This window comes from Mchenga conophoros, linkage group LG22 (assembly GCF_057382185.1).
Source record: "Mchenga conophoros isolate Kocher_MC1m ecotype Shallow Benthic linkage group LG22, M_conophoros_male_GT1.1, whole genome shotgun sequence".
NCBI lineage: Eukaryota > Metazoa > Chordata > Actinopteri > Cichliformes > Cichlidae > Mchenga > Mchenga conophoros.
In genome coordinates, this window is record NC_140546.1 from 9,693,247 (window position 1) to 9,719,077 (window position 25,831).

Sequence of the window (25,831 nt, forward strand, 5' to 3'; positions counted from 1 at the left end):
ATTTTCTTATCTTCTAACCCTGGATCCTCCTTTGATTCTTCCTCCTCATTATATTGGAGGACAATATATGCATTGTTTTACTGGTGATATCTTTGCACAATATGGTAAAAAAAATTAGCCACCATACTTTCTCTGTATGTATTATTGTAGGGTCTATCTTACAATATAAAGCGCCTTGAGGTGACTGTTGTTGTGATTTGGTGCTTTATAAACAAAATTGAATTGAATGTAGAACCCCTGCCTCCTCATTGTGCTGCCTGTTTTATTGTTGTTGTTATGACCATTGTTTGACCCCACACATCAATGATCCAAGATCAAAGATGTTTGAAAGCAGTATGGTGAATGAGGTCTTATTGGCCTTGAGCTTCAAATGGAATAAAGAAATTGTGTTAATGTGTTTGAATGAAGCTGTAATTGGAAGTGTAACAGAATTGAATGACGTATCCACTTTATATTCTTTTCGTAACAATCAAACCAGACACGATAAATTTTGACCCCAGAGGACAACAGGTGTGATTATCAAATGATTCAAAAACAGCATCCTCACTAAATTTTGATATATACTACTCTGTGATAATTTAAATAGTCAAAATAATTCAATGTTTTATTTAATTTTCACTCAAAAATATGATATATACGTTTATGGAAATTAGGCCCTAAATTCCAAAATGAAGAGAAAATTTTGTTGTAATGCACTGGACCGAAGACTAAAGTTGTAACACAGAACTGATTGACAATTTATACCATATGTTTTACATAACAGTCAAATCAGAGGACAGAAGGAGTATGGGAGGACATTACGAGGGTTACATGCCACTCACTTTAATTTTCAGGTAATCCAAGTAAAAACAAAATTATTTTCAAAATAAAAGCACACATTTTCATGACATCACACATTTTTAAAGCACAGAGGAGGTGAATAAATCATCACATCTTTACAATCACAGTGCTCTTTGAAAAACTGCATGATGGTATTTCCTAGATCATATAGAAACAATAATTACTGTAGTTTATAAAAGGAAGCTTCTTACTGTTGAAGCAAACCCATATGATTACAAACACTGCAAATGCTAGCACCCAAAGGTGCTTTAAGTCTTAAAAACAAGTGAAGAAACTCCAATCTAAAATGTAAGGTTTCACGTGTCTTTGGCACTCTTATCAGAATAAAACATCCTGAGTATTCATGTCATTGAAAAGTGCTTCTGTTGGTCCTAATAAACAGTCTGTAGAAGTGGTCAGAAAACTGCAAACAAAGCAGTCAAAGACGAAGCTGTGCGACAAACTAATAAGAGGATCACTTCATGAAAAATCAGTCAGTGTCTCCCACCTGAGCCCCTCAAAATCAGCTGATTTTTATGTCCAATAACTTTCATATCTTTAATGAAACCATGCAAAATTTTATTATAATACTGTGAGTATTTTTTGAGTTACAGGCTCCCAAAGTACACAGGGTGGGTTAAGATTTGGATAATTTTGAGATGACGAGGAAGCCGCACTGAAGGCAGCTTCACAGCAGCTCGATGTTCCTGTCTGAAGCAGTCTCATCCCAAAGGAAACTGACAGAAACTGAACAGGAAAGGTGAAATAACCAGGATGAGAGTTTGAGGCTGTGGTTCCCTGCTTGAAAACGGAGGATCTTTAACTCTGAGTGGGAGGAGAGAGGAGTCCCCAGGCGAGGGAGGATTTTATCCATGAGTGATGGGACGGTGGAGGGTTAGGTGGGCTGACAGATTGGTGAGATGGACTTTGAACATGACTGTTGTGGTGAAGAAAGAGCTGAGCTGGAGGCAAAGCTTTCAGTTTTACCTTTAAAAACATTCTTCAGGACCCAAACTTGCGCATGTCAAAACAACTACAAAGAGCAAGACGTTGTTTCTCTCTTTTAACACAGAAGAAATCTGAGCTAGAAGATGATGCTGGTATCAAAATGTGGGAAAAAATAAGAACTTTCATGAAATATAATTTGTTTAGATCAGCCTCCCGTAAAACATGGTCATATGGTGCTTGAAAGTATACCCAAAATGCAGATATCTCCATTGAATTATAAGAAAACAGGTCAAACATCCAGTGATCATTCTTGTTCCTCTACATCAAAGATATTAAATTGTTGTTTCCTATTGAGCTATGATATAACCCATGACACCGATCCTGAAAAATGTGGATATATCCTGTATGTAGGTTAAAAAGGCTAAAAAATGCTGGAAAAAAAAATTAAGTGACTTAAAAAGTAGCCCAAAATTTTAACACATCCCTGTGTACTCTGATGGCCTGTAACCCAGAAAATATTCACAGCATGAAGATTCAAAGCTTCATTAAATGTATAAAAGTTATTTTACTTTAAAGAAAAATCACCTGATGGTGGTTTTTTCCCCCCAGATATGTATATTTTATGTGGAGTGACCCTCCTGTTGTGCAAAATATGCATTTTGTTCCAAACTGTACCTTGTTCAAGGTAAAATTAAAAGAAAAACCAAAATAACTTTAAAAAAAAGTGATATGTTTTGGTCTCACCTGAAGTGTCGTAAGTATCAAACAGGTGCAAAGAAACAAAATCACCCGGAAAATTTTAAACAAAACTCACATACAAACGATTAAAACTTTATCAACAAGAGTAAACGTGTTTCCTGATTATTAAAAGGCAGCACGTGTTCAAATATGTCATCTGCACCAAAACTAATCTTTTCTTAAAAGTAGTGATAACATTCTAACCCTTGAAATTTCACCTCCCAGCAAATTTAAAGGGTTAAAAATGTGCCTAACAGGAAATTTTAAATGCTCCATAAGCTGTAATATAGTTGCTGGAATTACCGTAAAAATAAGTCTATCAGCTCACCTCGTAAACAAGAAGAGCATATTGTAGCTCTGAAGTCATTATTGGTTCATGAAGTGTGAATACTGCATGAAGTCCCTTAATTTATACCTGAATTTACAGATTAAACCTCCAGACACATTCCTCTAAAATCGGAAAACTGTGTAAAACTAGCTAACCGTATATGTGTCTTTAAAGCCTGAGTAAAGGCTCTGCTGCTGATGCATATTTCTGCTTTAATGTGAGATGGACCTGTTCCTCTTCCTCTCAGCTTCAGCTCGCTCCTCCTCAGTGAGGGCCCATGGTTGGAGCTTGCTGCTGCCAAGAAACGTGTAAATGACGGCACCGCCCGCGTTGATCCCAGCGGCAACCCAGAAGACTTTTGCCCAGCCGGCCAGAGTGCGCTGCCAACCAGAGGAGAGGACGATGAATGTTAAACACTGTGAATCTGACAGTGAATTATTGCTGCTTTCAACTATTTTATGATGCCTTCTGTGTATTTTCCACCTTGAAGAAATAAAAATATGAAGATATGATTTTATTATCATTCCTATTTCTGTTGTTTTCACACGTACACTGCAGCCATTAACCTGAGAACTCAAACGTCCAGCAACATCAGCCCGACTTTAACCCTCCTAACATCCACCAGAGCACTAAAGCAGGATTATGGGCTTATCTCGATAACTTCATGATTAAACCTGGGTTTTTAGTCACACAGAGGTACATGATTTTTATGCTGTAGACCTGGAGCAGGTTATGTTTGAGACAAAAAGATCAACCAGTCCTTAGAAAACAGCTCTGTGTATTGGTTTTAAACTTCATAACAATTTTATTTTTTTATATTATATATGATAGATAAAAAGGGCAACTATTTGTAAATTTGGACTTTATATTAATTTGTAAGAAGTCTATGCTTTTGTATTTACTCACTGCTCTCAGAACGTTTACACCACCAGGTGTTAACAGTCTGAGAAAGAGCTGTGATACTGCTCGATATGTTACCTCACAGAGTCTGCATTTTTGCCAGCTTTCCCTGAACTTTATTAATACAGTATTGCACAGAGATTCATATTGTACTTTTAATACTTTGCTGATATGTCTGCATCCGTTTTAGTGATGCAAGTCTGTTTTACATGTTTAACTCCTTCATGTTCTGTAATAAAGTTTTATCCTTATTTGTAAAATTATCACTGTCCATGTTTGTGATTGGTCAGATGCCGCCAACGTCAACCCTTTAATGTGAATTTTTTCATAGCTAGGTTGATAAACCCTGGGTTTAGCGAGATGATAACCACCTTTGTTTATCCTGATTGCCATAGTTAGGATAAATGAATCCAGATAGCATAAATAAGTCCTCCGTATAGTGACCTCGCTTTGTAGTTCAGGGCACAGGTCAAAACAGGTTAGGGTTGGGTTTTATTTTTTTTACTTTGGCATATCAGCTTCTGCTATGAAAGGTTTCCTCACGTTAGGAAGACACAAAATAGCTTAACCCTACTTAAGAAGACTTTGTGCTCTGGTGAGATGATGAATTTAGCCTTTATACTCACATCTTCAGTAAAGTATCCCGTTACGATCGGCGCCACGACCCCCGGGATAGTCCCGAAGGTGTTGGTGATTCCCAGCAGGAATCCTGCATACCTGCAGGAGCAGGAAACAAAGTACCTGTTTGTCACAGTTTCATTTATCCAAGTCTTCATTAGATCTGTGGACTCCGATTATCAATGTATAGTTCACTTAAGTGATTTGCAGCTTTTATGTGTTTCACGTTTTCGGGGTTTAAACTGTTAAGCAGTAAAAACTTAATCAGCTGTTTGGACGACGACACCCACCGAGGAGCGATGTCTATCTGGTTGATGAAGACTCCGGCGGCACTGAACCCTCCCGTTGTCATTGACAGTGTGAGGAAGGTGACGATGAGGATGTGGTCGCAGCCGGCGTAAACCACAGCCACGAGGAAAACCGAGGGCAGAAACAGACCTGCGGAGAGAAGAGACAGCCGTTGGAACAGGAAAAAAATAAAACAGCACCGGGTCAGTTTCTCTCTATATGGGAGAATCTGATCTACTCATGTCCAAATTCTGAGTGAAGTGTTGGTTTTACTGGGAGGAAATTCACTTCAGTGCATGGGCCACATTCATCCCAGACCAGTAAAACCACAGCATACACACACGCATTAAAAAACAAGTACATTATAATCACAGTCACCTGGAGTCCTGCAGGCCTCATACTATCGCTTCACAACAACAAATGCAAACTAAACCACACGGGGGCAGCGTTGCTTCATTAAGTCACTCAAACTTTAATCTGCATTTGTTTGTGTTGAACAGCAACTGTTCCTGTGTCACATGTAAAAACTGCAGACGAAGCTTTGATGAACACAGTTTTTCATCTCGGGGAGGGACCCAGAGACGAATCACATAAAATGATCTCTGTAGTAAAATATTTGTCGAAGTGTTGCAAATGAGCAGAGTTTAGTTTGTGCCGTGTTTTTCATTCTTTCTGGATGTTTGTAATTCCAATGCCTTGGCTTAAAGTGGGATTTTGCTGGCAGAGGAACACTAAGATCCAGCAAACTTATTAGTCTCAAAATAACTCCCAAATCAGCTGACTGCTGCTGCTGACTCTAAGGCTTTCTGCTCTTTGTGAATTCAGCTGCATCCTACATTCTAGGAGGATTTCATGAGTCATCATAGCAGGAATCCAGCATGAAGACAGAGGACAACCTTTTGTGACAGTGTTTTCATATCAAGGTTAAACCAGCAGCGCAGGAATCCTGACTCCTTTCTAACCAGGCGGGGCCAGAAAATTCACACAATTCTTTACAAGTGGATGTAACACTCTCTTAAAAGTCAAGACTTTAACCTGAGAGACTAACTTCCTGCTTTACCTTCTGAGTATGCAAACACCTATATGTATGTAAGCCTGCACACAGATGAAATGAGCACTCAAGTTTTATTTACCTACAAACGTGAAGATTTTGCGAACGACAGTGACGCTGAACACTCGCCGCTCGATGAGGGCGTCCGCCATGACTCCAGACAGCCACGCCATCAACCAGCTGCCCAGGTACGGCAGAGAGGACAGGAAGCCGTTCTGATACAGACACACAGACAGATGTTCAGACTTTGTCCCAACACAAAAATACAGAAATATAAACACTGACATCAGGAAAGTGTAGAGCTGATGCTGTAGTTTCAGATTTTGGGACTTTCACTTGATTTCCTCTCTGACATCTCCACATTTTTGGATAAAGCTACACGTTTACTATCCAACAGTGTTTCAATTCTTCTATTTTTTACTTTTTTTTTTTACAATTAAGAGAAAAAAGAAGCAGAGGTCAAAGATAGAACAAAGTCCTTGTATCATAACATTAAAACTGAAATTTCACATCCAAGTTTTACTTGGGTGAGTCTCATGTGTCTCTACTCTGATCTCAAACATCTGAAGCGCTTCGGTAAACATGAAACAAGTGAAGGGAAATCTCACCGACTGCAGGTCGAAATGCAGGATGACGTCCATGTAGGTGGGCAGGGATGTGAGCAGGGTGTAGTAGGCCCAGTTCGAGCACATCTGGGTGACGATGATGGCCCACAGTTGGACAGACAGCGCCATGTGCAGCAAAGGCAAGGACCAGCCATGACCTGTACCCTGAAGCATCGGTTCAGGTTAGAGAAAAATCATAACAATGTACTGAAATAATACAATTTAAGAACTTTGCAGTAGAATCTGACTGATATAGGGTTTTTCAGACCAATACTGATGCAGATATTTGACGATTTAAAAGCCAGTATGTCAGCCAATACTTTTTCATTTCAGACATATGAAACACAAACAGATTTACCCGAAGTTTGAGCAGAAGTTTATTTACTTGTTTACGCTCAGGTTGGATCAGCTGGCTGCATTTATGATGTTCCCATTGTTGCAAATGGGTGTCTTCTGGTGGACAAACCATGCAACATCAACACTCATAACATGCCTGAAGAGTGTTTCTGCTTACTTTTTCAATTTTCATTTATCATCTGCCAAAATAACTAATGCTGGATTCTACTCTGCAGCAATAAAAACATAATCATAGACAGAACATCTGTAGGGTTAAGAAGGATGTTCTGTTTTAAGTTATTATAGGTAAAAAAAACTAGTGACATACTGGTGACAGATAGTGGTCCCCCTCAGCCTCCTAGTAGATAGACTTATGTCATCAATTTCAAAATCCTAGGTGACTTCCTTCTAGAATTATCACACTCAGACGATTTTCAGAAAACCTGACCTCTGACCTCAAACCTTGAGGTCTACATTCTTAGCAGATACACCCGTGGAGACTTGGGTGTCCACGTCACCTGTCCGTGGACAATGATGACCATACTCCATGAGCCTTTTATGGCTGAGGGGTAAAAAACCAAACCACCCCCTCAAAAACTGTACAAAACAGCATAAAAATATGCAGAAAATGTCTTTGATTTCAATCTTTATTAGTTTAATCTATATTTATTAGTTTGGTCAAACTGAGCTGAGAGGGATTTATTTTTCACCAACACCTGAATGTCTATGTGACGGTTTGTCTGCAGTTGTTTGTACTTTAAAACCAAATCTGAACTTGTTAAGCCCTTAAAACCAAGTTCACCACAATACTTGTCCATCAGTGCGATTCCCCCTCCCCCTCCTCCGAAACCTTTTCAAACAATAAAATCTAAACTGAAACGAAACCTATTGAAGAAGATCAAACTATAATATATTTGGATCGAAAATATATTTGGATGTAAAACCAACTGAGACAAAAGGTCAGCTGCGGGGAAGAGAGAGTAAGAAAAGGCAGAGCAGTAAGAGAAATGGAAACAGGAAGTCAGATAAAGGAAGTGATGAGTCACTCTTCACTGCAGGTAGAAAAGAATACACAACATAGGAGCAGGTGAGGGACAATTTTGAACAGCAACGGAAAGCAATGTCATTTGTATATACACTACCACAAAAAACATTTGCAAATGTTTTCAAATCTCTTTTTGGGGTTAAAAAAAAAAAAAAACTGCTGTTGGTATTTACTAAAGATGCCCAGTTAATCTAACAACTAAAAGGCAGGACTGAGGTCATGTGTTGCCTGTGAATCTGCAGGAGTTTCCTTATACGGGGTCACAGAGCAGTGCTTCTCAAAGCAAGGACCCTATATAGAGCACAAAATAATAAAAAAGCAGATGAGGACCAACAAAACAAACAAAAACAACAGTCGCATGGAGTCTGAAACTTTATGTATAAAATAGATTTACACAAATAGCTCCAGATAAATATAAGGAGTATAAAAGATACGAAGGATTTGCTTGGTCAGATTATAACAGGGTTCCCTGACAGAGACACACACGAGGATCAATGTAAATAAATATCTGTTAATGTTTCACTTGTACCTGTGGTCCCACGGTTTTAATTATGTAATCTCGCTCCTCTTTGCTGATTCGGCGATGGTTGCGAGGGTCATCTGACACAAAGATAAACCAAAAGACTGCCCAGAGGCAACCAGCACCGCCTGGAAGAGGAGGTGAATGATTGAAAGAATCAGCAGATTTGGCAGTGAAAGCAAAGAGCTAAACAGTGATTGTCTTCAAGGCCAAGTCAGAGGAAAAGTAATGTTACTGTTGTCATAAACCAAAGAGGAATAAGCTAAAATGTAAAATTGTGTGTACCAAAGATAGACTGGCATCACTGTACATTAAAACAAGACTTCTGTGTAGCCTCAATAATACACAAATTGCTCTAAACAGTTTTTTGTTGTTCAGATGTAGTAAAAAAATGGCTTGTGGTGGCACCAGTGTGTGTTCCCCTCACCACAGATGTAGAAGACAGTGGGCCAGCCCAGCATCTGGCAGATGTAGCCAGTGAGCGGCAGGGCCACAAAGGCGCCAAAGCTGCCCCCAGATGCCGACATGGCTATCAGGCGAGAGCGCTCCAGAGGAGGAGCCCACCTAGCCCATATCGCCATCATAGCCGGGTACGTCACACCCTAGAGATGCACACAGAGACAATGTAAAGAAAATAATCTGACCACTGTTATAGAAGCTTTTTACGTTGGCAACTACAAGCACCTGGAGTCATTCTTGATGTAGGTGTAAAAAGGTTAAACCAAAAAGTGTACCAATGGTTTTTCTTCTCATTACATTTTTGGCAGTCATTCACAGCTGATCACGCTGGCAGAGCGAGGCCTGTATCACCGATAGGAGCAGACGCAGGACTCCTCATACCACAACTTATTAAACCCCTCATTTGGATTTTTATTCTCTGAGATCTTGAGTTTTCCTATTATTTTCTTACCTTTCAAAGATTTTTGTTCAAGTAATAATTTATTTATTTAATCAATCCATCTTAGTATAAATACGGTTACCACAGATGGGTGTTCAGAGCTTAAACGAACCTGTCAAAGAAATAAAGAAAAACATGTCTGGTCTCCCCCCTGTCGTACCTCTCCGAAGCCCTCCAGAGCTCGCAGTGCAAACAGCCAGTACGACCCCCATTTGGCAGCGAGAGGGGTGAGCAGAGTGAGGGCAGCCGTGCCCAGCACACCCAAACCCAGGAAAAACTTCCCCCCGTAGTGACCGGCCAGGTAGCCGCCCGGGATCTGCGTGCACAGGTAGCCGAAGAAGAAAGCCCCGAGCAGCCAGCCCTGAGTCTCAGAGTCCCAGTTGTAGTGAGGGACCTGGGGAAAGAGGTCACAGAGAGGAGGCGTCACAGAAAATAAAGCGCGAGGAGAGATCTTGATGGCGGCTCTTTCAATGCTCTTGCGGCGTTACCCCGGCAGGCTGCTGGAAATTATTGCTAGTGTTCTCGTGTCCTGATGGTGGTGGACAGGCGTTGGTGACGGAGTGGTTTCCGTCTGGATCTGGGTCGGTGCTGTTCACCATGGCTACCATGGCGACGCTGAGGTTGACACGGAGACCGTAGACCACAGTGAAGCCGAGGAACATCAGGAAGGCGAGGTTGAAGCGGGCCGAGCAGCACCGAGGAGGAACTGATCACACACAGAGAAATAAATAGTGTATTTTTTTAAAGAGGCTTAAATTTGGCAGATCGCCTCTTTTAGGTAATTTTCCCACGCACGTTTGAGCCACTTCAAATACAGGCACTACTTTCAGATACCGCCCTAGAAGAGCTGCTTCCATACTCACACCACAATGTGAAAGCATGATATTGCTTCCAGTCATCAGTACTAGTACCCTGGAGTTTCTGTTTTTTGATCATTCACTGGAGAAAAAAACATAACAAAAAAATCCACAAAGAGCATTTTGGGTAAACTTTGAAGGCTTTGTAAATAAGCTGAATAGATAAATAATTTTCTTGACCTTATAACAAACATTTCTCTTTAAACATTGCAGATTTTCCCCGTAACAAGCCAAAAAACCTGGCCTCTAAGCATCACCAAGATCGTTTATATCTTTACAGCGGCATGTGATTCCATGTCTGCTGCCTCATTGAGGTCTTATATGACAGGTGATCTTTAATGCTGATGTGTGCACTGAAGAACTGAAAACCATCGCTACAAAACAACAAAAGTAACAGCTTCACTTTTGTAGTCATGTTCAAAATTAGATCCAAACACTTCAGTGATACCAAAAGCTCAACCTGCTGCATGTTCAGCTTATTTTTTCAAAGCAGATTCAATATTTCTGGTAAAGATTAACATGTAAAAAAATGTTTTCCTCACTTTCATCACTCCCGATGAGAGGTTCGGTGTCCTCACTCTCATCGGAAGCGGCTGAGTTGATGGAGCAGCCATCGGGTGGCGGCATGGCAGGCGGCTGGATCCAGGAAAATATTCAGTCTGTGTCGATGTCAGTGAACCATGGTGCCCGGGACGTCTGCAAAGGCAAGATCAACTTATTAAACCACAACAAAGAGGATGTGGGACAAACACATGACAAATGCCATGGCGTGCTGACAGGCAGCAGGTTTGGACACTGTAACATGCTGACCCACACACGCTCGCACACACACACACAAACACACACAGAGTGGCTCTTCCACTTCCAAAATACTTCCACATGTCTGAACTCATTAAGTTACTGATGCCCGAATTGGCTCTGATGGAGATGATGATGCTGACGATGAAGCTCAGAGAGCGTTCACACTAATACAGCAGTTATTGTTGCTGTTATTTCAGCTGCTCTTTGTTATAAATTTAAGCTTTTTGGGAACTGAGAACACAACCCACAACCTCAGGCTGACACACATCTGTTTTCACAGGTACAAACGTGGTTTTAAACAGGTTTTGTGTGACCAAAGATCAGATTAAGAGTTAGAAAATACAGACATATTAAGAGAGACAATTAATAATTAATATCAATTATCTTTAATTGATATTAGTTGGATGTAATGGAGGGAGTTATTCTAATGTAATATAATATATCATTTTATATTTGTTCCTTAATTATTTTCAAATTGTTCATAAGTTTTTTAAAAAATTTTAAATATCTATTTAATTTTATATTTATGTTAAATTTTATTTGTTTATTTTTTTCCAAATTCATTTTTCTTATTGTATTTCATTTTTTTCCTAAATCTTCCGATTGTGCTTATACACCCTTTTAAATGTTGTTTTTATTTCTTTATAATTGTATTTAATTTCTCTGTAGCTTCCTCTTTTACAAAACAAATATTATTAAATTATCAGCTGGTCCATCATCGGTGACGCACTTTGAATTGAACCACAAATAAAGTTTGATTGATTTCATTAAATCGTGGTTACCAAAGTCAGTGTATGTCTGAAAATTAACACAACAGCTATTAGCCAAAACATTAAAAACACCAATAGGTTGAAGTGATAGATCGACAGTTTTTAAATACAATAATATTCTGCTGGGAAATACAGATGCAGAGGTTTCTTTGACATTGCAATATTGTTCCAAACACCGTGTTGGACGGGAGAGGAAAATTCGTAATTCAACGCTGCAAAAACTGCTGAAGAACTTTAACGATGCCAATCTAATCAAGAATCCTTCAAATGCGCTGGAAAAATCCGGACCCATGGATAAATATAATAATTTTCATAATAATCAATGTTCAGTCTGTCTGAAATAAACATGAAATAAATGTGGATCATCGTGGATAATACAACACAGAAAAGCTGCAAAATGAGACTATAAAGATTAGATCTAAAGCAGAATGGAAAACACTGACAGTTGACTTTGTGGTAAGGTAAATCTATTTGCTGGTGTATGTTTGTTATGAGAGAAGATGACCTGAAGTGACTTTTAGTTCCTGCTTAGTTCCTGCATTTCAATCCTGCTCCTTACAGCAAGTTTTTAAAAGGCTCTGCAGAAAAGATGACGTTTTTATAAAACCGTCATCTCTTTCGAAGTCATTTTGTTTCTGTCTGTTAAGTTTAAAGACATAATGAAGAGGTAAAATATAAAATCGGGACAAATGATGAAAACGTTTCAAAATAAGAGGAAAACTGCAGAAGATTGTGGAGCTGTGCCAATTAGCCGATCAACAGATGAAGCATTTGCTTTTCTTTCTTTTGACCAACACACAGATTTAGCTGTTTTCCTTCTCACTGTTTTTGTTACAAATAAAAGTTTATCTCTATCAGTGAAACTCCAAAACAATTCCTGTTACTTCCTCACATCCTCTTTCTGGGGAACGGCTTCCTAAATATCATGACTTTAATTATTTATGTGACACATCATAGTAAATCTTAATTTACTTGAATTTTAGACTGTTGGAGTTTTGGTGGGGGATTTCTTAAAACTTTTAATATCCAGAGTAGAAGAGTGAAAGTCTGGTAGACTGCAATAAGAGCCATTTATTATGAGTTTAGTTAATCATCTCTGCATCTCAGTAGAGTCAAGTTCATATATTTTGTGACTCTGATGCTCATCCAGCAGCCTTTAGACACATGAGACTGAACTTTAAATGTGTTTAAACACCCACACGACCCAATCGAAACCCTGTAGTTAAGCTAACTACAGAGTTTTATAAGACAAAGAGGTCAAGATGTTCTCACATAAGAAGTGAAACTTGGTGTCATGACAGTGGCCTCTCTTATCTCATCAATGAACGCTTGTAATCACTGTGAATAAGCCTTTGAACCACAGCTGGCACACTTGGCTGAGATGATTAGGAGTTCACCTGGTCAGTCAGTCTGTGTGTTTTAGTCCCAAACTGTGACTCAGATGAACATGTCCTAGATTTCAAAGCTTCAAAGACGCTGGACTGGACTTTAACAGAGTATAAGTTTGTGAGAGGTTTTCCATCAGTGGTTACTTTCTCCAGGTTGTTTTTTGATTATCCACTTTTTTGGGAAAAAAAAGGGAGACATCGCCATTAATTTGTCCTTAACTTGAGGTCATCCCCTCAGTGTTTTGAAAATAGATCTACAGTTTATGGTGCAAAAAGGTACAGTGAAAAAATAAAAAGTATTTATTGTTGCCTACAGTTTTGGTTCTGATGTCATGGTCATTTGACTTCGAGCATCCTGTTCCCATTTTTTGTGAACGTCCTGGTGAAATGTCATTACTTTTTGGGTTCTATTTCAGTTTTATTTTAGTCTCTCACATTGTTTCCACTGTCTCTACATCCAGTGTGAGTCTGCTCATCTCTCTGCTTTGTTTCTGCCTTTCAGTTGTTTCCTGTTTTACTTTGATAGTGTCAGGTTTTCTCTTCTGTTTTGCTCTGGCGTTTGCTGTCATGTGTGCTGTGATTTCCTCGTCCTCCTGTGTTTCCCCAGCACCTTGTGGGTGTTTTTGGATTAATCTTTGCCCCCCCTGTTTTCCACTTCCACTTTGCATCCAGCTACAGCCTGACATGTTTCTTTAATAACAATAATTTATGCAAATAATCAGTCATTAAATCTGCAAAGAGTTTAATATTTTTTAAATGTAAGAAGTTTTTTCCTCTTTGATTTACTTTAAATTTGCCATGTCACTCTGAGAAGTATGCGAACTTGAATAGCCAGCTGTGTGGAAAAACACCTGAGACTCTCACTGAGTAATGACACTTAAAGTCTGTACTTTTTTATAGGCTCACCTTTTTGTTGTAATGCACCGTGAACTTTCCAGATTTGTATTTTCAAACTTATGGTTACCACACACACAGAAAAAGAACTAAAACAAAATAAAAAAATAACCCTGAGAGAAAGTGAGCCCAATCAGGATAAGAATATTAGAAAATATCCACAATTAATATGACCTTTAAACAGGTACTTTAATCTGATTATTATCAGTTATCCTCAGATGGCTCCCACAATGTGTATTCTGTTAATCCATTTAAGAGTTTTGTATGACAAAACTTAGATTATTGCCTTTACCATGTGATTCGTGCACTCCGAGTGAGCGTGTGTGCAAATGTGTGTGTGTGAGAGTCTATCATGATCCTCAGAGCACATGTCACCTCTTCAGGAATAGTAAACATATTATTACACTGACTTTTTCTGCTGCTTAGTTTGGAGGGAACTGGGTTTGAAAAGGTAAAGACGGATAACCAGATCTCAAATGTTCATATGCATAACTTTATGTAAATCCACACAGCTTCGAGGTTTGGCAGATTATATTCCACCAGCTTCCCATCCATAACTGGAAGTTTAAGTTTGTTTTTATGTTATTGTGTGATGGACTGTGTAGTCCAACGTGATGCTGAATAAGTCTTATTATCAGCACTGGTAGAGAAAGATAAAACCTCTTAAAGCATTTACATAAACTTTTGGGGACCGCCTACTACAGAACTTGTTGTCGTTTTAACGAGTTTTTTTATTTTATTTATATATAACTCAATATAAATCCAACTAAATAATATTTAGAAACAGCATCTGTTCATCCTTCAGTAGATGTAACATGAATATCATTAAATATTTTAGGAAACGGAGCTAAATCAACTCATCTTTCCCACACTGAGACACACCACAGCATGGTGTAATATGTCTAAATAACGTAACTGTAACTCTATATCAACATTCAGACACATTAAATAAGTGTTAATATACTTAAACGTTTCCAATTAAAGCTAGAACTAGCTGTTAAATGCCCTAGCCAGGAAATGTTTGTTAACAGCTCAGCTACAATGTGTCACTGATTAACCGGATATCGATCAAAAGCAGCTTACCTTGTTATATCAGCTTACCTTGTTATTATAAACTCTTATTCCATAGGGTTTATTGGAGGTAGAAGCACAGGAGGCTTAACACTTGACACTTGTCATCTTGAAGCCGGCGAAACAATAGAAACTCCTTTCCGTGCTGATGTTTTTACACCCAAGTCATGTGAGCCCCGGGAAGGGGCCGATCGATGGATAAACCACGCCTAGTTTTAGACTATCCAATGACTGCAGCTCATATGTTTTATAAATCGGACGTTGAGCTGGTAGCGCGCTTCCGTGAAGGCTTGCGTTCGCCTTTCTGTGTTGCCAGATAGGGGTGGCAGCAGCGAGGCTAAGCCATTTAAATATAGAAACTAAATTACACACAAAAAAGCAGAGAAGTTGCACGTATTTATTTGTTAGTTTAATTTGACTTTTTCTTCCTGAGGGTGACAATATCTCTCAAGAGCACCGTGAATATGCCAGTGTAGAAACCCGGGAAAAAAGACTTCGACAGTGAATTATTACATTTTTACGATACCTTCGGTATCAGAGCAATCCATTACTCGATTTTAGAGCACCCAGTAGTACATGGCAAACAGGAGCTCCTAACACAAAATTCGGCTTGCTTTATTTCCCAATTATAATGGGTTGTTGCTTAACTGACGAAAAATCATAATATGGTAGGTAGGTTCTGCATGCCCGTGACGCAAATCTGGCAACACAGCTTCATCGTCTCGTTTCGATGTCTGAGGCGTTTCAGTTGTTTACTCGCAAACGGAACAACTTACGTTTCTTTATTGTTTAAATGTATCTTATTTTGACAGCTACTCTGTAGTCTTTCTTCTCCTTTTACAAGCTGATTGTTTATCGGAAGAACTTCATTTCCGCATGATTTGATGTGTTGTTATGGCAACAGAGTCACCTCCTGCGTAGCATTCAAACAGCTGCAGCTAGTCCCGAGTTATTTTCCGTTTCGCACATTGTAGACGACCCGGAGTTACACGGCTATTATTGAAGTCATGGCTCAATATAGAGTAAGTATTTTTGGCCTTACTTTCTGTAGCTGTTATGTTTTACGTGGTACATTTAAAGTTTGTAAAACTAGCTAGCTAGCGTCATAACAACGTGACCCCTGCTCGCCAACACGGTGGAAGGCAGTGAAGGCACCATGGGCTGAAAACAGTTTTTATAGCGCTCTTTATGTCGGTGTATGAATGGGCTCCCAACTTGTGTGTCATCCAACTATTTGTCTTTTTCAGGCCTCTGAGTCGAAGCGGGAGCAATTTAGAAGGTACCTCGAAAAATCTGGAGTCCTCGACACCTTAACAAGCGGTAAATGGACCCCCTCCCCCCGTTCAGCCTGGTGACATTAACGATAATGCATTCTGTGAAACAGTCTTTTAATTTGTTTTTACTGATATCCGTGCTCCCCCTCTTTCTTGCAGTTTTAGTTGCTCTTTATGAGGAGCCTGAGAAACCTAACAATGCACTGGAGTATCCTTTTCTCATTTTTGCAGCCTTACTACAACCTCAGGTGGTAACAATTAGTTTCTGATGTGGCTCTATCTTCAAAGCAAAAAAGATATGTCACACTTGTATGTTTCAGATCTACTGGGTTTTAATATTGGAAATGCTGGTTTTAAATTATTATTTCATTTATTGAGGGGAAAAAGTTATCCAGAATTACCAGGCCTTATGTGGAAAAAGTGATTCCCCCTAAACCTAATAACTGGTTTTGCCACCAGCAAGAACTGCAACTCTTTGGTATAACTAGTAACAAGTCTTTCACATCACTATGGAGGAATTTTGGCTCGCTCTTCTTTGCAAAACTGGTTTACTTCAGCCACACTTTATTTTTTTATTGTTATGTTTATTGTTTATTAGCTCGATTAGCCAGTTTAAGTCCAAACTTTGACTAGATAAAGCCTTCCAAAACTTTCATTATTATTTGAGTCATTAGGAAGTGGACGGTCAGGTTATTTTTGTCCAATATTTGTTTGATCATGTGGAATATTTAAATGCAGCAAATATGTAAAAATAAGATCTGGAAGTTGGCAATACTTTTTCACAAAATTTCACTCAATATAAACAGGTTTAGAGCTTAAACCACTGCATTTAAAATAAAATAGTTTATTATTTTTTATTTATGGTATTATCAGTCTTAAAATGTTACGATTGCAGTCAAATCGATTATTTAAATGCACCGTTGTCCCCTGAAACCTTCAGATGGGCAATGAGGTGACTCCTGGTCCATTTAGAGATGAATGGCAGCCTTTAAGACTTTGAGTTTTAATTCACAATAAAAATCTTAACATCTCCAATTCTTCAGCTATGTAGAAAGGGGAAATCAACTGCATCAAAATTCATCAATATGTTGATGTTCTGTGCATCTCGGTATACTGCAAGGATGTAGGCTAGACCAAATAATCACTCGGCAGTTTTATTGTGGAAAAGCCAGTTTCTTGTTATGGCAGCAGATTTAAAATCTAAGGGTTTTTTTGTAATCTGTTCATGGGGTTTGATTTATTCTGTGTTCTTCACATGTTTAAATACTGCAGGATACTTGCAGTGGGTGAGTCTGTCACAGGCCAACAGTTCTTAAGCTAAGGAGTCATTCTCCTGCACCAGTCTCTCCAACCTACAAACTGGATCATCATTCTCCTGAATTAACATGCAGAACCGAGTTGGACCTTGTTCTGCTCTAATAAAATTAGATAGTATTGATGGGTAAAATGTCCATGCACTCGTTAACCCTTAACCATGGCAACAGTTTCATAAAGCTTCATCTCGGGGCAGCTGGTCCAGAGCCAGCAGACACAGAGGCTCTTCGTACGGAGCTGGCTGACCTACAACAGAAGTGCAGCGAGCTCATGGAGGAGAACAAAGAGCTGAGGAGCAGGGTGAGCGTTTACAGATAATCACATGTCTATATTTGGTCTGGATTCTGTGACCTTTAACCTTCTCGTTTTCCTCCTCATCTTCCAGCTGATGCAGTATGAACCATCGCCTGATGGGGAAGCAGCAGAGTAGAGGTTTTCTTTGCTTTTGTGGAGGAATAAAAAGAAAAATGTTACTAAAGCCTTGTTTGTATGTAAATGTTTATTAAACAATGGATGTACAGTGAATGCAAAATCACTGTTATTTTATTTTTTTTGTTGTATAACAAGAAGCTTTCTAAATTAAAAATGACATTTCAGCATCAGCCTTTCTCTGTCCTGAAGGTCCTTGATTTTGCTGATGGAAATTCTTCATTTGTTATTAAAGCTTCATCATGGATGAATTCAGATGCTGCGACTGACTGAAGTGTCTGGCTACAAAGGATCCTGCAGGAAGTAGTTACCAGAACATGTGTGCACTCTGGTTATTTCTTAGGTACATATACTTGCTAATAACAGGCCTAAAGTGTAGCAAGAAAATCACACTGTGATCTACACCACCACTCCCAGTCTGAACCATGACTTGAGGCATGTTGGATCCATCCTTTTCTGTTTTTCTACACCAAATTCTAACCCTACCATCCAAATGGCATTGCAGTAATTTTTACTTATCAGACCAGGCAGGTTTGTTCCCGTATTCAGTTGTCTGAGTTTGGTGAGTAAGTGTGAACTGTACCTTCAGTTTCCTGCTCTTCGTGGACAGGAGCGGCACGCGATGTAGTCTTCTGCTGCTGTAGCACATTTGCTTCAAGCTTTGGTGCGTTCAGAGATGCTCTTTGTTGTAATGATTTGTTATTTCAATTACTGTCATTTAATCTCAGGGAAGTCTGGCTGCTCCCAGTCAACAAATATTACCCAGAGAACAGCTGCTCATTGGGTATTTTGTTTTTCAGACCATTCTCTGTAAATCCTACAGATTTACTCACTTGTTGGCAGGAATTGGCTCACTTGTGTGGCAACAGTCATGGAAACATCATTGTGGCTTATATGCATGTTATTTTCTAACCACTCATGTTTTGCTGCAAGTGAAATTTACTGCTGGAAAAGTCTTGAAGATATTTCATGTCAAACGTAACAAAGAAAACAGATGACTCAAGTTGACTCCTTTGTTGCATAAAAATGATTGAAATCATAATTATGATGCAGAGGTGCAAAATCAGTCTCCACCAGCCAGTGGGCCCGCTCAGTCTCACCCCTGACAAGTTAAAAGGCAAACTAAAATCCCCCCTTGTCAAAAGAAAAGAAAGAAATCTATAAAAGGCATTATGTTAATGAGGTAAATGATCCTAGTCAGTACTGTTATTTAAGTCGAGGTCAAAAGAGAGAAAACAACACTTGCTATGAACTCTCAGACAGTATAAAACATAGGCGCAGGTTCGAGGTCTGAAAAGTGAAGCCAATGCAGAAACGCTTTAAACCTGCATTCTTACTCATGTCCACCAGGGGGTGATTCCTGTGATTTCAAAAACAACCTGGGTCTCAAAGAAGTCAATGGGGAAGCAGCCCTCTGCCCTGAGCTCTGCAAACACTTTCTCAAATAGTTTATGGGTTAAGTCACTCCGTTTGGGTCATATTATTAAAACATTAAGTCAAAAAACAGGAAAACAGGAAGTAAATGGATATTCTAAGGAAGAAGGATTATCCAGGAAATGCTCATTGGCTTACCACTTGATAGCTTGTTAGCCACTGAGGATGCTACAGTTCCCTGCCCATCTTTTATACTGTCTGTGAATTACCTGCAAGCCTTTATTTTAATTGTAAATATGAAAAAATGAAAGGTTAATAAAGCATTTGAGCAGATGTGTTTAGCGCACAGTGCACCACACAAACATAAAAGTCGGCATTTTCTTAAGTTGGTTTCTGAGACAAGGACCCATTCTTATCTGTGATAGCTAAGTTTAGCAATAATTCAGTGCTAGGTGCATGTTTCAGTTAAACAGTTCAGCGTGTGTGACCCTTCAGCCTTCATTTGACCATTAAAACATTTCAGAATAACTCATAAATCGACTTATCATCAAACATCATGAGGCCCCACTCAGTCATGTCAGCTGCTAACATAGCTTTATAGCTTGATTGTTTGAGGGTTGAAGCTCATTCTGATAGCCTGAAACTGACCTGGAAATCTGAGAAAACAAGGCTGTGCATCCTAGTATGAATCCCTCTAAAAGGAAGAGTAGATGTTAGGCTGCTTGTTTGTCATATGCTCTTTCTAAGACTGGAGAATGTCTGGCACAAGCATAATCTCTACAGGCTTTTTGTGATTGTCTTTTAAAGAAGTCTAAACTGTGAAAAAGGTGCAGTAATCGTGTTTTAATGGCTTCTTCTAAGCAGTCCTCATATCTGTAAATCAGTCGGGGCTCGTCTGCTGCTGGCGCTGCTGGCAGCTGACACTCGCCGGTTTGGTGGGGAGGCGGCGGGACTATTGCTCTCCCGGCTGTGTCGAGATATAGAGCTCAGCTCCCCTGCAGAGTCCGGGCTCTGGGGTCTGCTCTGTCTCTTAATGTCTGACTTGGAGAGGATCCTTGCTCTGGGGCCGCCGCCGCTTCGTAGCTTCATGCTGTTGTTCCCGTTGTAGGAGTCTCCGCTGTCTGTGCCATTTCCCTCCACGACTGTGGAGCAGTTCCACGGTGGGGTGATCCTTCGTGTCTTCCTCGTGAAGCCTGACAGCGCTGTGCTGCAGGAGGCATCTGAAACAGGCAGGGTGGGGTACTCAGATCTTGCACGCTCCAGGTCCTCGTGATGTGGTGGGGATTGATCTTCTCGTTGCTCCTGTTTGTCTGAAGGAGGGGACCGCGTCTCACTGCTGGTATTGTTGGAGTTGTTGTTGTGCTCTGTGGGACTCGGGACTCCTTCCTTGCCCTCCTTTTGACTGTCCGGCTTTCCACCAGGGTCCCCTTGAATTGGGACGAAGGCGGAGGAGGCGTTGAGGAGAGGGTAGTTGGGTCCGTTGCCCTGTTTCTCCAGCAGTAACGTGTACCCGCTTGGTGCTGTGGGAATCGTACTCTTGCGTCCCACAGTCGTTCCCATGCAAACCTGATGCATCACTGAGTCCTTTTTCGACTTGCTGACATAATAATCGTCCAGGTCATCCTTCAGGTGTGGGTAGTAGTCCAGAATGCCCTTCTTAATCCTCTTGAAGCCAAGGTGCATGATCTCCAGCAGACTGAGGAAGAGAGAGATGCAGGCGATAGCTTGCATGAACATCATGAAAACAGTTTTCTCTGTTGGTCTCGAGACGAAGCAGTCCACCACGTTAGGACACGGCTCCCTCTCGCACTTGTAAATGGTGCTCAGGCGGTTTCCATACAGGATGTATTGAACCGTCATAAAGCTGACCTCCACCACTGAGCGCGTAACAATGTGGGCCACGTAGGTGCACAGCAGAGAGCCCCTCAGTGGTGCTTTGTTGAGCTTCCCCTGCTCCAGCTGCCTCATCTCCTTTTCAATCCTCTTCTTCACCTCTGTCAGCTCTGCATCCACCGCCTCCAGCTCCCGCCGGAGAGCCACTTTCTTGCAGTGGCGTTCCTTCTCCAGAGCCCGCAGCTGGTAGATGGCATGACCCATGTACACCAGGGAGGGCGAGGACACAAATATCACCTGGAGCACCCAGTAGCGGATGAGGGAAATAGGGAAGGCCTGGTCATAGCATACATTCCGGCACCCCGGCTGCTCGGTGTTGCAGATGAAGTCGGACTGCTCGTCATTCCAAACGTCTTCTGCGGCGACGCCCAGGACCAGCATTCGGAATATGAACAGGATGGTCAGCCAGATCTTGCCAACCATGGTGGAGTGGATATGCACCTCCTCCAAGACCCCACCAAGGAAGTTCCAGTCTCCCATTTTCTACTTTAGCAGCTCTGTAACAAAAAAAGAGAGAGAAACTCATTTATATACTAGGAGTTCAGTGTTTCTTCTAACCACTTGCTCTGTGCACCTGTGATCTCACCTTCTCTCTGTCAGAATGAGAACCTTTCAACCTTCCTAAAGGACATTCAAAGCTCTTCTTTGGATCTTGGCTGCTTTTTTTATGTACTCCATAAACATGATCCCACACTGCTTCAGTAATGTTCCACTGTCTAGGGATGCTTTTACTGCATTGGCAGTGAAACAAAAAAGGAAGCCAATCAGATTCATCCCAGATGGTGTTGCATGATAGATCAAAATGTGAAGGTACTTTTCAGCAGATCCTTAACAACACCAGCTGAAATTAAGCCCCATGCATTGACAGCCCCCACCGTATTTTACAGATGCCAGTAGATCTTCACTGTTGTAGCTCTCTGTTGATAAGTGACAAAGATAAACTTTGAAAGCTCTTCAGAAAGTCTGGAGAATTACTGCCCAAGACCACTTTAAAATAATTGCAATAAGTCTGGCTACTTGTCATTTAAGGTGGGTAGTAAGCCACAGTTAAAACGAGACACACACCACATATGGGGCGGCTGCAGCTTAGGAGGTAGATGGAGGTCAAATATCCTTTGGCAAGATACTGAACCCCAAGTAAATATCAGAGTCTGTATGTGTGCGAACATGCTTGGATTAATAGCTGAATGAATGAATGAGTGAAGGGCATGTTGTATAAAGCTCCGGTACTCAGGTATAGTAGGAAAGCGCTGTATATGAAAAAATGGTAAATGGATGGGTTCTTATATAGTGCTTTTCTACTCTCCCGGAGTACTCAAAGCACTCTGTACAACATGCCACATTCACCCATTCTCACAAGCACTCCCTCTAAACTGAGTGCTTTATAACTACATTCACACACATTCACACTCCGACGGATGCATCAGAGAGCAATTTGGGGTTAGTATCTTGCCCAAGGATACTTGACATGCAGATTGGAGGAGCCAGGGACTACTACTAATCGAACCACTAACCTTCCGATCAGTAGGTGACCTGCTTTACCTCCTGAGCTGCAGCTAATCCGTTAACAAGTTTGAAGATTGCCCTTACATGCAACAGGATGCAGCGTTACAATCCTGAAAAGTACAAGTCCATGTAGCCCATTGGAAACAGAAGCTGATGTTTGCTTTTCACGTGTGGTGAAATCACAGATGCACATGTGCCAGTGGTCAGAACAGGATTTTCATAGAACAAAAGGAGAAAACTGTGAAGGGGAACGCGGGTGTATTTAAAGGTTTTGCATGTTTTTATGGATAGAGACGAAGACTACTGACTAAGACTATCTTTAAAATGGTTTATTGATATTTTATATTATATCAAAGGAACAGAACAGCACAGTGTAATTTAGAAGGTATAAAAATTCATTCACATCAGTTAGATCTTTATTTCAGTGTGAACCTGAACATTTGTCTGCTGCTTTTCATTTTGAGCATGAAAATAAGTCACTTTCTTTAAGGTTAGAAAAATTTCACTTATCATCTTTTTAATGTGTGATGTATTTACATTTTTTTGTGTAGTTGTTAATTAGCGAACAAGTTTAAAAAAAAAGGATGCAAAGGAGCATATACCAGGTAATATCTGAGAATAACCTAATCCCAGAGAAGAGCTTCAATTGCTTATTTTTTTAAATATTCAAAATTTACACGGCAAAGCTAGTTTTCAAAATGAGCTGAAACATAAGAAAAATGGCTTTAAAATGCTTGTTACATGCTGATACAGCAGTAATTATTTTATAGTGTGATTTAAAAAAAAATACAATACTGTTAGGTTACATTTCACTGCTGATGCTTTTAAATGTAATCATCATTCCTGCAGAATAAAAGCCCCAGCTTACTGAGTTACAACTAAACCACAGCCCAGCAGACACCATTTGAGACAGGAGTCTATTCACCACTATTTTGTGTCATCATTATAAAAACTTCCAGATAAATGAGTAAAACCAGACACAACCGATCATTTTAAATACAAATCAATAACTTAGCATTAACTCACCTTTTATCTTCCATATAAAAATGTAACCATAAAAGCCTTTTTGATGTAACGCTGCCGATTTCTGACCTATGAAAGCATTTTTTCTTTATTTTTCATCTCTTATCAAAGGTAAAATCTTCCCACTGGTAGACATATAACTCCCTGCTGTTGGTCATGAACTGGGCAAAAACAAATGAGGCGAGCTGGCACTAACTCTTCTCGACTTATAGAGTGTGAAACACCATCAATCAATTCCGTGGCAATGGTCTGCTGCCATTTACCTCGCAGCAGTATGAATGGACGACCTGCCAGTTCCTGCGAGTCATCAGGGGTGAAATGTGCTCCAAAATATTTGGTTGTCTGTCGCCTATTTCTGGTTGAACCCAGAGGATCCTGGACTGGTTTGATCCTCTAAATTTAGATGAAAGCAGCACAGAACTGGGTGAACTGGGCTGGGCCTTGGTGGGAATATGGGTTCTGAGACGGCGCTCTCATTTTCTAAACAGTAGGATATTTTTGGATCTTACCCGAGGACAAAACAAACAAACAAACAAACGAATTGAAGACCGGTACTCCCAAAACTAGAGATATTAATTTTACAGAACCTCAATTCTACTTTATTCCAACAACAGATGTCACAATAGACAATAGAGAGCTTTACTACATGCGCCTCCATGTTTGTTTTTTCAGGCTAATTGTTTTCATGAATATTTGTTTGACTATTTACCAGAATATGTTTTTAAAATTGCACAAATTAATGAGGAATTCAAAGAAAAAGCCTATTTTTTTCTTAATGCACCTTCATAGATGCATATCTATTCATTTTGTTTTCCTCCATGAAGGAACTTTGTAATTTGCAGAGTTTTTCTTGCATAATGGATTTCATCTGCTCCCTTTATGGGACCCCACAGTCCCTGCCTCCCTCTCACCCTATCCCTAGTATCGTCCTCTGTCACTCCAACCCTCCTCCACCACACTCATGAATCTTCTCCTCCTCCTCACAACAGGTCTTGCTGCCATCTGGCAAGTCTTGCTTCGACTGACTGCTCATACCTCCAACTCTCCAGGTTCTCTAACACCTCTGAAGATCACAACGTCGTCTGCGAACAGACTCCTGCCTGACCTCATCTGTCAACCTGCCAATCATAAACTGTCTATGGTGCTTATCTATCAATCAACCAGAAAAAAAGATTTATTTGATTTATGTAGAGTAAAATGTACAACCAGTGTTTGTCTGGTTTATCTTTGTTTCCTATTTCTGCTACAACAAGCAAATAATTCTTATAAAAATAAGGGTGTTCAAACATCAGGCTGTTATATTTAACCAGTGAAACAGTACACTGAATAGGCAGGTTGGTGGTGGTGTAAATCACAACAATGTGAGCCTGGGGTCATGTCCTGGTAATGATCATCTACGGTTCCAACCCTGCAGGCTGGAATATTTTCCCCTACATTCACACAGAACTTTTTAAGCTCTTCCAGGAGCCCCGCCTCACAACTAATTTCTTAACACATTAATTATTAAACATAGATGGCCGTGGCTCAGGTCATCTTTGAATCGGAAGGCTGGTGGTTTGAACCCAGCTGCTCTAGTCTGCATGTCAAAGTATCCTTGGGCAAGACACTGAACCCCGAGTATGTGTTTATGCTCCCAACCTATTCACTGCAGTGTAAACAGAGAAAGTGCTTGTGTGATTGAGACATGTTTAAAGTATTCAAATAGAAATGTGTTATAGGAATCAGTCTGTTTACCAAATCTTCAGCCTTATACTGAAAATAAACCTGATCTTGAGTATTGAACCCCCCTCATAGTTCACCTTAAATGATACTGGTGATGTAGCTGTTCAGTTCTGCTCAGATAGAAAAGCAGTAGAAACAATAAATGAAGCTCGATCTTCAGCCGTTACAGCTCATCTCTGTACATTTTGTGTGTTTTTTTAGAAGGTGGCAGGTACAAAAAGTCCAAACAGGAGTTTTAGGGGTTTAAGGATAACTGACATCATAGATGTGACACTACAATCTTTACAGGGTGGAGTACAGCTGGATTAAACTGACCAGGAGTGGCAGGGACTGAGAGAAACCCAGAAACCCGTCTGATTACAGCATCATCGTGGTGCAGCCTCTTGTTTTTGTGATTATGCTCATACTGGTGACTGCATGG

The 25,831-nt window shown here is 40.2% G+C and overlaps 3 protein-coding genes across 3 annotated transcripts; 1 reads left to right on the top strand and 2 right to left on the bottom strand.

Annotated features, from left to right (window-relative positions):
• Positions 1–793: 793 nt before the first annotated feature.
• Positions 794–15,590, bottom strand: LOC146548799 (sialin). The gene is made up of 11 exons (XM_085263440.1): positions 14,906–15,590; positions 10,494–10,647; positions 9,583–9,800; positions 9,255–9,488; positions 8,624–8,798; positions 8,206–8,324; positions 6,299–6,460; positions 5,773–5,905; positions 4,642–4,789; positions 4,360–4,450; positions 794–3,213 (listed from the first exon to the last, which is right to left on the bottom strand). Exons 2-11 carry the CDS (start codon positions 10,576–10,578, stop codon positions 3,046–3,048), a joined length of 1,533 nt encoding a protein of 510 aa, XP_085119566.1. The 5' UTR covers positions 10,579–10,647; positions 14,906–15,590; the 3' UTR covers positions 794–3,045.
• Positions 15,591–15,604: 14 nt separating this feature from the next.
• On the top strand, positions 15,605–18,065 carry mycbp (MYC binding protein). Its single transcript, XM_085263443.1, has 5 exons — positions 15,605–15,897; positions 16,123–16,195; positions 16,309–16,357; positions 17,634–17,763; positions 17,849–18,065. The coding sequence occupies exons 1-5, from the start codon at positions 15,883–15,885 to the stop codon at positions 17,891–17,893; spliced, it is 312 nt and encodes a 103-aa protein (XP_085119569.1). The 5' UTR covers positions 15,605–15,882; the 3' UTR covers positions 17,894–18,065.
• A 66-nt stretch (positions 18,066–18,131) lies between these two features.
• Positions 18,132–23,847, bottom strand: gja9b (gap junction protein alpha 9b). Its single transcript, XM_085263441.1, has 2 exons — positions 23,692–23,847; positions 18,132–21,656 (listed from the first exon to the last, which is right to left on the bottom strand). The coding sequence occupies exon 2, from the start codon at positions 21,637–21,639 to the stop codon at positions 20,134–20,136; it is 1,506 nt and encodes a 501-aa protein (XP_085119567.1). The 5' UTR covers positions 21,640–21,656; positions 23,692–23,847; the 3' UTR covers positions 18,132–20,133.
• Between the last annotated feature and the right edge of the window lie 1,984 nt (positions 23,848–25,831).